Source organism: Piliocolobus tephrosceles, chromosome 16, assembly GCF_002776525.5.
Source record: "Piliocolobus tephrosceles isolate RC106 chromosome 16, ASM277652v3, whole genome shotgun sequence".
Classification (NCBI taxonomy): domain Eukaryota; kingdom Metazoa; phylum Chordata; class Mammalia; order Primates; family Cercopithecidae; genus Piliocolobus; species Piliocolobus tephrosceles.
The window spans coordinates 54429031-54441966 of NC_045449.1; the positions used below are offsets into that span (position 1 = coordinate 54429031).

The 12936-nt window shown below is 38.7% G+C and overlaps 2 protein-coding genes and 1 pseudogene across 13 annotated transcripts in view; all 3 read right to left on the bottom strand.

The window, feature by feature from the left end:
- LOC111525784 (leucine-rich repeat-containing protein 37A3-like) overlaps positions 1–12936 on the bottom strand; it is a 510962-nt gene that overhangs the window by 308830 nt on the left and 189196 nt on the right. The window lies entirely within an intron of this gene.
- LOC111528376 (vesicle-fusing ATPase) overlaps positions 1678–12936 on the bottom strand; it is an 85124-nt gene continuing 73865 nt past the window's right edge. Inside the window, exons 12-14 of one of the 4 annotated variants that reach the window (XR_003308401.2) lie at positions 10799–10932; positions 7794–8053; positions 6317–6883 (exon numbers count right to left, since the gene is read on the bottom strand). Coding sequence is in view for 3 of the 4 variants with exons in the window: in XM_026452084.2 (XP_026307869.1) it covers positions 9547–9723; positions 10799–10932 (311 nt within the window). In the remaining variant the exon portion in view is untranslated. Of the gene's footprint in view, positions 1783–6316; positions 6884–7518; positions 9724–10798; positions 10933–12936 lie in introns of those variants that run through there. The other 3 variants (XM_026452086.2, XM_026452085.2, XM_026452084.2) reach the window with 3 other exon arrangements.
- Positions 6317–7099, bottom strand: LOC113222452 (annotated as a pseudogene).

Consider the following 12936-nt stretch of genomic DNA (forward strand, 5'->3'; position numbering starts at 1 on the left):
ATTTAATCAGGTCAACCCCTCTGGTGAAAATGCTTTCCTATGCACCATCCCTTTAGCCCCTAATCACCCTCCTACACTCTTGTCTAAACTCCATCTATCCTTTCATCTTAAGCTATCTGTCTCCCCACTGGACGGTGAGGTGGATAAAAGCTTTACTCTGTTCGTGTTACGTCTAGTGCCCAGCACAGAACAGAATTCAGTAATGATGTCTGCTCTATAGGTTCAACGGTTGAAACAATACAAGTTTCAATTCAATCTTGCCATAAATCACTTGTCTTCTCCTTTGGCACAGGATTTTGTATACTACGTGTATATATTATTGATTCATTGTACTGTTCTTGTATTATACTAGATTGCAAGCCCTCAGATGGCAAGCACTGTCTTAATTACCTCTGTATCCTCATATCATTTAATATAATGCCTTACTAGAGAATAATTAAGAGGTATTTACTAAAAGAATAAATTTACGCATTTTAAATTCAAGTAGAAATATTGAGTGAGAAGTTGGAGATATCTGACTGAAGTCAGGGAATGGAAATCACTCTCAGGACTGCTGAAACCATGACAACGGAAGCGATCTTCAAGGAGAAATGGTAGAAGAAGAAAAAAGGCCTGAGGACTGAGTCTTGGAGTGCTGCCTTATTCATTCACTCACTCAATAAATATTTTTGAATTCTTACTATGTTTCAAGCATTAACGAAGGCACTGCAGAGGATAATAAATAAGACAACAATGATCCTACCTTCACAAAAGTTAGAGTTGGGGAAGCAAGGCACATGTAATTATAATAAAGCATGACATTATTAGGCTAGGGGAAATACAAGATGATATGGGGGCACAGGGTAGGCAGTATTTCCCCAGTGCCTTGGAAGTTAGGCATAACTATGGGGCTTGCTTTACTTAATGAAATACGAGGGAAATATACCCCTTTCTGAAAGAAGCCTTAGGAGTCACTGCATGATTCACCATATTCCTTTTCCCGCCTTGGCTATCATGGAATCACATGTAAAATGGGGTCTCCATTAACTATTAGTTTGAGTCTCTGAGAAAATATAATAAACAGAACTCACTGTCTCAGCCATGATGGAGATATAGTAGGTGAATAAAAAATAAACTTTGTTGTGTTAAGCCACTGAGATTTTCAGGTTGTTCTTTAATGCAGCATAACTCAGCCTATCTTGACTCTTAAATGGACCTAGGGAGACAGGACAGTCTCCTAAATTTAGGAAGTGACACTTAACCTGAGACTTGAAGCATGAACAACAGTTAACCAGTGGAAAGGGTGGAAGAAAGTGTTCTAAGGAGAATATACTGAAAATTAGGAGACACAGAGATGTGAATATTCAGGAACACTGCAGGAACGGTCAATACAAATTAAAATAAAGTGGTGCTGTTGTCAATGTCAGTGGAATGGTAGGTGAGATGAATTAGAAGAGGTGATGAAGGAACTTGGATGTAAAGAGTCTTACACATTTCATGAGTTAAAATTTTATTGTAAAGGCAATAAAAAGCCACTAAAGGGTTATAAGCAATGGACTGACATGTCAGGCTTATGTTTCAGAAATATTTTCTTGATTGTATAGAAAAGCATTAGAGGGGAATAAAAGTTAATTGAGACTGTGGAATTCCAGGTGAGAAATGATGGTGGCCAGGGAGTGGGTGTGCTGGTAAGTGGATAGAATCTAGAGATGTTTAGGAGGAGGAACTGAAAGAACTTGGTGAATGAATGGGTGTGGTGATGAAAGAGAAAACTGCAGTCAAGGATCCTTCCTGATTTGGCAACTGAAATAAAACACAGAGGTGAAGCTGGTTTGAGAATGGATCATGAGTACATTTAAAGAGCAAGAAGAGAAGGGCCTTTTACCTCCTCCTCCCCAAACACAGAAAAAGAGAAAATGAGAATAGGGTATTTATTTCTGTCTCTTGATACATAATGATGGCTCCTTTTGGTTTTGAGTTGGTACATTCAAGACAACTGAAAATCTCAGAAGCAGTTCTACAGCAGTTCTTTGCTATTTTTTTTGAAGACAGAACCAACAGGGCAGTCAATGTGGTATCTTATAAACTCAGGTAATTTTAAGGAATCACTGAAAATAATGCTTTGCTTTTCAAAACATATTTCAGAATTCTACTAAAAGCTCTGATGTAAGCATATAACTCTGACCACCAGGCTGTGAGATCATGAATTAGAGTCACAGGGACCGGGGACACCACAGCCTGGCTGGTTGTAGTAGTTCTATGTTTTTCCTTCTCAAAACAAGATACAGCTAATATGGCTGCAAGGACCTTACTTAGGACATTGCTTAGGTCTAAACTGATGATGACTTGCTACATAATATGTAGTCTCACCAACTTATCTCAGATACTGTAATTCACAAAGCATTTCAAATCACTTCACAGTTTACTGCATGGCCTACACATAACATTTAAGAGGAAAAATACAGCAGTCAGTTAATATCAAGTAGTGACGTTTGTTTTTGTTCTTTGCAGTTGGTCTCTGTACTAATTACTATCAGAGGGAGAGGTGCACTCACAGCAAGCTCTATTAACACATTGACCATGACGAAGGCCGTGCAATTCCAGTTGTAACTTGACTAGTTTCAGGTAACCAGTCAACTGAAACTCCTCCGGGTAGCTACTCTGCTCTAATTTAAATACACACACACATACCCCTTTCTCTTCTCACACGTACATTTTCTTCCTTATCTAGTCACTAGTGTAACCTGTGCTCCTAACTCTTCCCAGGATCCACGATTTCTGCCTAGTCTCCTCAGTCCCTTAGTCCCTTTCTGGCTCAGGCCCCAGCAGAATTCTAAGAAGATACTCAGAGTTGGTTGGCAAGTACATGAGGTTAGCTGCCACAGTAAAATCCAAGTGAGATATTTACATACTGAGCCGGGAAGCTGCACCACAACTTTATGTAGATAACCCCAAAAGGAGGAGAGGTACTGGAAAGAAAGATGCAAGAAAAGTACAATTGTACAAACTGCCCTAGTCAGACCAGTACAACTGAAGTGCCAAACTCACCGTGAGTTATAGCACACAGCAGGTAACACAGTGCCTACTCTAGATCCAAAGATGCCCCAACACAGAAGATGCCAGGAGGGCTGAGGGTAGAGGTAAGAAGGTAAGGACTGTATCTTATAGATTCCGCCCGAAAATTAGTCTTAAGAATGTATAGTCAACCTAGTTTTATTAGGAAGTTTCCTGTAGAACAGATAAAATTATCAACGTATATATAGGGTCTTAGAGTTAGGTGGGAAGTCTGAAAGAGAAGGCTAAATTTAAAAAAAAACAAAAACAAAAACAGGAAGAACTGAAGGAAGAAACCATGTGGGAAAGAGTGGCATCAGTCAGCCTGCGTCTCATGAAATAACGAGAGGTCTATTCTAAAGGAAGAAGAGCAGCTCTAGAAAACACAGAAGCCCATTATGTCCACCTGTGCACGTAATGAGATCGTCATATTAAACTGTAACCTCTCCTGCATGCAAAGGTGGAGGTATGACACAGGCTGGAAGGGCACGGGAGACAACCCAGAGTGTGGGGAGCCTGGGCTTAAGGCAAGAGTATGCCACACGCCCTCCGTGAGACTGAGGGACAGAAGAAGCAGGGCTCTGCCGCACAGGGATTAGGGGCAGGTCTGAATATGGTGCTCAAGGACATGGCAAGCTCTTAAGACCCGGAGCCCACTCCTGGGATCTTCAGACAAGTGGGGAGCCACCTGTGTGTGGGAGAGGGGCAGCAGCTATGGGCTCCAGAGACTACACAAGTGCAAATGGGAGCACGCCAGCATTCGTTCCATTAATCCCAGCCTTTCAGGATCACAAGCGACGCCAAGCATGCTCTCAGGAGATTCAGCCCTCCATCCTCTGGGACCTCCTTAGTGCTCTTAGGTAAGCAAAGCCAAACACTCTGGTTCTTCTGGGGGCTGAAAGAGTTCATCTCAATTCTGAAGAGCTTGGCGTGAAGTAACTAGTTAGTGGAAATCTGATGACTGTAGGAATCTGATGGCTTAGAAAATCTCTAATGCAGTAAATCTGTCAGTGATTAGTTAAAAGCATACTCTAATCATATTTGGGAGCATATAAAAACATAAATGAGCAAATTCAAATGGGCTCTATCAGTAATAATCTCTAGTTTCTAAAAATAACTTGGGAGTAGACCAAGCAAACATTAGCTGTCTGCTAATGAAACTGCCTCAGGAAGTGGACCTAAACTTTTGGCAAAGCTCTAAAGCTTCCTGGAATGACCTTAAAATCCTTTATTTGTTCTCCCTGCTTTTCAGGAAAAAAATCTTACATTTTCACATATTGTGAGCCACAGAGAAGGGTATGCTTAATAATATAAAAAGTCACAAGGTCTGAAAGTTCTGCACCAGCCTCCTTTCTATGCCAAAGAGATACAAGTGCCAAAAGACACAGTGTATTGAACAAAACAACAACACATACCCACCCCCCCGCCATACAGGGACCTGTAGTCACTTCCGGAGTGCCCACTTCTCTCAGTTAATGAATGCACAAACTTCAACAAATCGGCTACATTACATATTAGGATGTTAACCAAAAACACCCAAATTCTGTTGCTTAGTAACTGCTGTCAAAAGATCCCATTTCCAGCTCTACTCTTTGTATAGACTAAACCATGAAAAGAGGAGGATTAGGCATCATGATTCTGTTCTGTGCAGACTACAATTTGCAGTGGGATTTACAGGAGGATATTCAAAGAAGATTATTTCTTTCTTGCAAAGCTAGTGGAAAGGAAAATTTCTTCCATTAATTTTCAATCCTTTGAAAATAAGACTATATCATGTTATTAATGGGTACAGTTTTATAAATCACTGGTAGTTTTACTTAGTTTTGTTCAAACAATTTAGTTCTATCTGATTGTTCTATTTCATCTCTACTGATTGTATACTCAGAAAGCATCAAGATTAGGTAATTAGCTAAAATCAAATTCTGCTTTCTTCTTTTGTTCATTTAATGGCACGAATAGAACTAGTAAAATAGATTTTTAAAAAAGTATTGATGCAAAAATGGATAAAGGAATTAAAATCTTAAAATAGAATGAAGTTTGGGAAGCAAACATAAAATAGGGGAGAAGGGGAAGGTCTGTGAATACTTCAAATATCTTAATGGAACATACGGTATACCCCCCAGAATGTGAGGAGAATACCTCATACATACTTCAGCAGTGTTGAGGAGTTTATCCATGGAGAAAGGATTCACTAATAAGCAAATTAAGAGAAGTACAAGGTGAATTTTAAATTAATTGAGAATAAACTACTTTCATGTATTTTAGCACCATCCATTTGTGAAAAAGAGGCAATAGTATAATTATAATCAAATCTCATCTATTCATTAAAGCAAGCCTAACAGCCCTCTCTACTAACAAAAACTCTTACCTGTTGGTTTAAGTAATCAAATGGTATGTAAAGATGCTCTATGAATTAGTTAATTCAGATCACAAGTCTTTAATAAAAATTAATGTGCTACATATTTCTGAGTTTCACAGACTATTGTCATTGCAAAACATTTTGAAAAATCTTTAAATGTGAACATTTAGTCATTGAAATGTAGCTAAAGAAATAATTAAATGCTAACCTTCTGCCTATCAAACTGGCAAAAATATTTTAATAATATCAAGTACGGGTGAGAATCCCAAGAAACTCATACTCTTATATGACGAGGCTACAAGTGTAAACTAGCACAAATTTCTGAAGGGGTAGGCTTATAAAACCAAGAGTATTTTTTACCTAAGAGTTTTGATAGCACTATGTATCAAATATCTTTACAATACTAATATTTTTACCTTAGCAATCACACTTCTGAGAATTTGTCGTAAGGAAATAATAAAAAACATATGTATAAGAATAAGTAAAAATAACCAGTACACTTCATTGATTTCATATTATATCCCAGGCACTGTGTGATACTTTACAGAAATTACCATCAAATTCTCATAATAACCCTATAATGCAGCCATTGTCTTCATTTGACAGATGAAAAAATAGTGGCTTATAGGTTAAATGACGTATCCAAGGTCATTCAGCTGGACAGTGTGGAGAGCTGAGCAAGCCCAAAATCTCAGTCATGTTATGCTACTCTAGGAAGAAAAATCTAATAAATGGGGGCAGTAATTTCCCTAGTTTGGTAGTCCTATGGAATACTGTTTTTATATAAATTTTTAAGTTTTAGTTATTATGGCTACATAATAGCTATACCTATTTATGGAGTACATGCACTATTTTGATACAAGTATAAAACATGTAATGATCAAATAAGGGTAGCTGTGAAACTCATTAAGCATGTATCATTTATTTTTGTTAGGAATATTCAATTTCCACTCTTGTAGTTATTTTGAACTACACATAATTTTTTTTTTTAAATCAAACAACAGCTTTTACTGAGCTTCAGGCGGGGCTGGCCCCGCATGGCCAGTACAGCAGGGTGCCCTCGAAGGCCAGTCTGTGACGTGACAGGAAATGCAGGGGTGCACACGTTGGGGCTGCCTTTTGGCACTCATTGGGGTGGGTCAGGGTAGAGCAAACGCCAAGGTTCTCTGGAGATCAGAACTGGCCAGAGCAGCCACCTTCTCCCTCACAACCAGCTGAGTCAGTCCCCAGGCCCTGAGGTGGTACCTGCATCCTGGTCCATGGGGCATTACTGGTGTCACTGCTCCGAGGGAAGAAGATGGCCAGCCACTCAATCAGGATGATGAACAGGCCACCACCCACCACTAGCCCCAGGTAGATCTAGCAACGGATGTTCTCCCAGCACTTCGTGTGGACCGGGGTCTTTGTTGTCTTGCTGAAGGCTGAGCACATATCCAGGAGTTGGTCTGAACACTGCTCCAGTTCGGCCAGTTTCCCATCATGCTCCAGGATCTTGTTGAAATTGTTAAGCATGATTTTCGTCACCTTGTTTGCCTGCCACTGGCACTGCTCCAACTCTTTCCCTGCCATCGCCACCGCCACCACACCCTCTCCCTGAACTATACATAATTTTATTTTTTAGACAGAGTCTCGCTCTGTCGCCCAGGCTAGAGTGCAGGGGTGTGATCTCGGCTCACTGCAACCGCCCCCTCCCGGGTTCAAGCAATTCTCCTGCCTCAGCCTCCTGACTAGCTGGGATTACAGGCGTGTGCCACCACACCTGGCTAATTTTTGTATTTCTATTTTTATTTTTTTTATTTTTGTTTTTATTTATTTATTTATTTTTTGAGACGGAGTCTGGCTCTGTCGCCCAGGCTGGAGTGCAGTGGCCGGATCTCCGCTCACTGCAAGCTCCGCCTCCCAGGTTTACGCCATTCTCCTGCCTCAGCCTCCTGAGTAGCTGGGACTACAGGTGCCGCCACCTCGCCCAGCTAATTTTTTTTTATTTTTTAGTAGAGATGGGGTTTCACCGTGTTAGCCAGGATGGTCTCGATCTCCTGACCTCGTGATCCGCCCGTCTCGGCCTCCCAAAGTGCTGGGATTACAGGCTTGAGCCACTGCACCCGGCCTTGATAATTTTTGTATTTCTAGTAGAGACAGGGTTTCACCATGCTGGTCAGGCTGGTCTCGAACTCCTGACCTCGTGATCCCCCCACCTCAGCCTCCCAGAATGCTGGGATTACAGGCGTGAACCACCACGCCTGGCCTATGATTTTTAAGTATAGTTAATTTATTGTGCTGTTGAACACTAGATCTTATTACTTCTATTTAATGGTATTTTTATACCCATTGACTATCTCCTCCTTATTCTCCCATCTCCACTACCCTTCCCAGCCTCTGATAACCATCATTCTAACCCTACCTCCGTGAGTTCAATTGTTTAGTTCCCACATATGAATGAGGACATGTGATATTTGACTTTTTGTGCCTGGCTTCTTTCACTTAACATAATGTCTTCCAGCTCCTTCATCCATGTTGTTGCAAATGACAAGGATTTCACTCTTTTTAAATGGCTGTGTTATAGTCCACAATGTATATGTACCACATTTTCTTTATCCATTCATCCACTGAGGGACATTCCAGTTGATTCCATTCCACTACTGTGAATACTGCTGCAATGACCTTGGGAGTATAGATAATTCTTTGACACACATATTATTTACAATTATGAAAAAAACCTGGAAACAACCTAATCGTCCAACAAAAAAGGGACTGTTCAGATATTAGACAGCTATTAATTTAAAATAATACTCAGATAAGCTTTAGTTACACTGAAAAAAGTTCATAATATTTTAAGTGAAAAAAGCAAGTTTACACCAGTATGTTTCAATGTAATTCCCAATATATAAGGGAGGGGTAAATGTGTTCATGTGTATATGCGTGTCTGAGTGGTAAAGAGAATTGAAGGACAAATATGAATTTATTTTTATTTTCTTCTGTTCTTTCTTGTATTTTCTAAATTATTTCTGTAATTAGAAAAAGTTACCTTATTTTCTGCACTTACAACAAAAGAAAGGTTTTCTCCAGAAATATAAAACTTTATAAATTATTTGTGCTCTGAAAAAAAAATAAAACATCTTCTTCCCATCCTCACACTAAAAATGGAGGGGCAAGAACAGTAGTGGTAGGTAGTCTAGAACTTATACTAAAGAATGACATTTACATTTCATTTTCAAAAACAACCTGGAAGACTTAGCATCTTTAGACTGGTTTAAGCCCTCAGGCTTTTGTCAACCTATCATTAGGTAACAATGTGAAAACTATTTGCAGGGAAAGATTTTGTAATATTCCTAATATATTTCCAAGACACCTATGCTTCATTCTTTTCTCTTTTCTGAACTTTAATTACAAAGAATAGTATTTTTCCCCCAAGGAAAACCAAAAATTCTAATATAAATTTATTATACTGCTGAAGCAGAAATCGTTTTTATAAGTTTAAGAGTGCATGGATGATCCGGGCAGTGAATCACGAATTAAAATAATTTTGAATAAGCTTGTATGGACACTTATTTTTATACTCCCTTGCCTTCCACTCATCTAAAACTCTACCTTGAAAGGCTTCAACAATTTGAAGATTAAATCATAAATTATTAAGCCATTAATTTAACCATTTAAGCCTCTAAAATCAGCACATATTACCTTCCCCCTTCAAGTCAATTTGCAAGAGATTAAAATAATAAAAATGATAATATCTCACACTTACAAAGTAGCTTTGATCTGCAGAAGCCTAAAGTACTTTTTAAAAACTTTATAGAAAAACTAGGACCATCCACCCACATCTCAGAGTACATCTGAGGTAGAAGCTGGCAGCTGGTGGAAAGCAATGGAGTAATTTACCATCTGCAAAGCTGACTACTACTTTTGAAAAAGCACAGGAATAGATGATTTAGGAAAATGCAAATAGAATTAGCTATTCAATAAATAAATGGGACATTCAACAGCTACAGATTTCAAGGGCTGCTATTTAAATTTTTTACCAGAAGAAGTGGGTTAAGGGTTCCCATCAGAGGGAAAACAAAAAAACAAAGAACAGCCCTACCTACTCTAGGGAAATTACTGGTCCCCATTATTCTATTCAGATTTTCCTGGGAAGGACAGATACTACTGGTTTCACCTCAGAGACAGAATATGACATTATAAGTTCTTTTTGAGTCTGGCAATATTTCTCTTTCACACTCAGTTTCAAAGATTTTTATGTATTTCTCTGGACTCTTCAATGTTGATGCCTGGAATCCTGCTACAAGTTCTTCTTCCTCCATCCATCTGAAGTACCCTGTGCAATTTTCTGCCACCTGCACAAACAAGAGACTAGCTTTTCAAGCTTACATTTTTTGGGAGTCATCTTCCTTTTAAATCTATTTCTCCTCCTCAATCTCTTTCCCAAAGAAACACCGAAGAATTCTACCCTATATCCTTATAGAGCGAATACCTAACAGCCACTTAAAAGAAAACTCTGAACTGTCTTTACTAGGTAGCACTTCAATTCTCAAGATTCTTTCACCTCATTCTGATTTTCCCACATTTCTTGGACTTACACAGTCAGTTCATATCTATAAAAGATCAAGCATGAAAAAAAGAATTTAAATAAAAGAAATACTTCAGACAGATATAATAATTTCTTGACTGGCAGTATGCAAAATTAGAATAGCAATGGAAACATGATCTAACAAGTAAGATGGAACAGCCATTTAGAGTCTTCATCACTGATTTTTGTTGTTGTTGCATGGCACTTGCTTGAATGTGAGCGAGATGGACCAGATGGTCTTACAGTCTTTTCAGCTCTAGGATTCTATTCTGTGCTGTTCTAACTTCACTGATGGTATAAAGTGGCCATGTTAATTAAGAAGGTGACGAGCGGCACTTGGAGAAAGGAAGATGGATGAGAACTGTATTAAGTTACCAAGCAGATTTTGATTATTGCCTAATATAAAACTATCCTTTTGTAGGGATTCCTGGGACTATTTTCCCATTGATACATCTCTGTCTTCCTCAACTTAATTGACCCCAAACAGTTCAACTTTGTACCATAATGAAAGAACTTTAAAAAATCCTAAATGAATTTGTCCCACTTTATTCAAACATTTTCAACTACGACTCTTTTAATCAAATGGATACAAAACTAGGAAATGAAACTTAATATGTATTAAACAAAGCATAATTTAGAAGGTAAAGGTACTCAATAAAATACATTACAAAGTTAAAAAATCTAAAACAGTCACTGTTTCCCCCCAAATTCTGATAATTTGGTTCCAATTGAGAACACAGTTGCTATAGGTTTATATGTCTACATGTACAAAGGCATATATATGTGCACACACACACACATTTAAGAGATAGGAAATTAAAATGAAAGTAAAATCTTGATACCTTCTTCATGGCCTGACATTTGGCTGTTTCAGAAAAGCCAATCATTTTATCAGGAGAACAGATCTTGATGAACGGGAAGTTGGATTCCTCTGCAATTTTTGCAGCTAAAGCAGTCTTCCCACTGTGAGGAGGGCCTGCATAAAGACATGAGCAAGTCAGGGGAAAAAAGCCAACCTAAGCAAAGGGAAATAAAACAAGTTTAAACTTTTATCCAGAACATACTGAGGTCTTGACTAGTTGCTCATTAACATTTCCTGACACAATTTCACAGCAGACATGTTTTCTCTTATTTATTAGCAACTAAACTTAACGAACTAATTAGCATTTCTCAAAAGTATGGTGAAATACATGCCTCCTGACATTCTCACATACCCTTAATCTTTCAAACTTTTGGCAAAATATACAGAGTATAAGGGTTTTGCTTCTTAAGAGAATGCATTCAAATGCATATCAGGACTTACGTTATTAGTTCTATCAAATCATTTGTCTAACAAAAAAATACAATCTTCTTAGGAGCTGATATTGGGGGCAGGGGAAAACTGCCTTATTAGAAGCAAATGTGATGTAAAAAGCTAGAATTCTAAAGACTCAGGCCTTCTCATAAAGGCAAGCAAATCTACAAACTTACCTACATTTAGACATCCCTGCCTTCCCTTCCCTGTTTTGGAAGCTGTGTCCCTCATTCAACCATAAACCAAATAAATCTTCCTTCCCATCTTCTCAGGAACCTGACATTACTGATTGTTCCTTTCTCCCATATATTCAACTTCTTCCTCTTCCCTAAGGCCTTTCCAAAAGTGTTTTAGCATGTTCTAGTCTATCTGACAGTTTATTAAATAACAACAAAAAACTTTCTGGGTATCATACCCCTCAACACTACACCTTCTTCTCCCTTCAAAGTGGAACTTACCTATGTAATTATTTACACTGGCTGCTTTTGTTCCTCACCTCCCACCCATCCTCACTAAATCTTATGGCTCCCAGCCCCATTACACTGAACAGGCTCCCATCAAGGTCACAAATGATCTCCATGTCATCAAACCCAACAAACACTTTGGTATCTTTTTCAGCCTCTTAGGAGCATTTGAAACAATTCATAATTTCCCTCTTTCTTAAAATATGTTTCTTTTCTTGGCTTCTGTAATACACATTCTCTCTTTCCCCTCTTTCCTTTCTGGTTACTCTTGCTCAGTCTCTTTTGTCAATTTTTCTGCTCTGTTTAGTCCTTAAGTGTTAACATGCCTCAGAGTCAAGTTCTAGTCCTCCTTTTCATCTCAACCCATACCCTCACCATAAAGTGATTTCATCCACTCCCATGGCTTCAACCACAGTCTTATATACTGACAACTCATGAGTCTACTGCCAGCCAGACCCACATATCCAACAGGCAGATCAACATTTCCGATTTACTTCTCCTATATGACCCCTGAATTTAACATGTTCAAAACTGAACCCATCAACTTTCTTCCAGAAATCTGCTTTCCATTAGTGTTCCCAATCTTAGTAAACAGCACCATTTACCGGGCTGTGTATGCCAGAACCCAGGGGGTCATGTTTGATGCCTCTGCCCACATCCAATCTAACAAATATTTCTAAGTTTCAGCTTCCCCACCTACAAAATAGAGACAACAGCAGCACTGACCCTTGGAGGACTTAAGTGGGGTTTAAATAAATAGTATGTGCACAGTGCTAGTAGAATGACTGGCAAATAGCAAGGGCTCAAAAAATGTTAGCTTAATTATGATTGACAATAATAATGAAGTCATTTTAATTCTATCTCCTAAATATTTCTAATTAGTCTACTTATCTCCATCTACACTACTCCACATACTTCAAACCACAATCGACTCTCATTAAGACTAATCCAACTGCTTCTAACCATTAGTCTCTCCTGTATCTTTTTGCTCCTCCAATCCATTCTCCATCATAAAGCAGTCATGATGATGTGGCTTCACTGCTTAAAATCCTACAAATGGCTTTCCATTGTCCCTAAGATAGTCTAAATCTTTAACATGGCCTACAAGGCTTTATATGAACTGGATTCTGTCTGTTTCTACAGTCTCATGTCAGGACAATCTCCCTTTCTGTTTCAAGCTCCTTCCTGCCCAGGACTTACATGCTCTGCTTCAAACATCTTC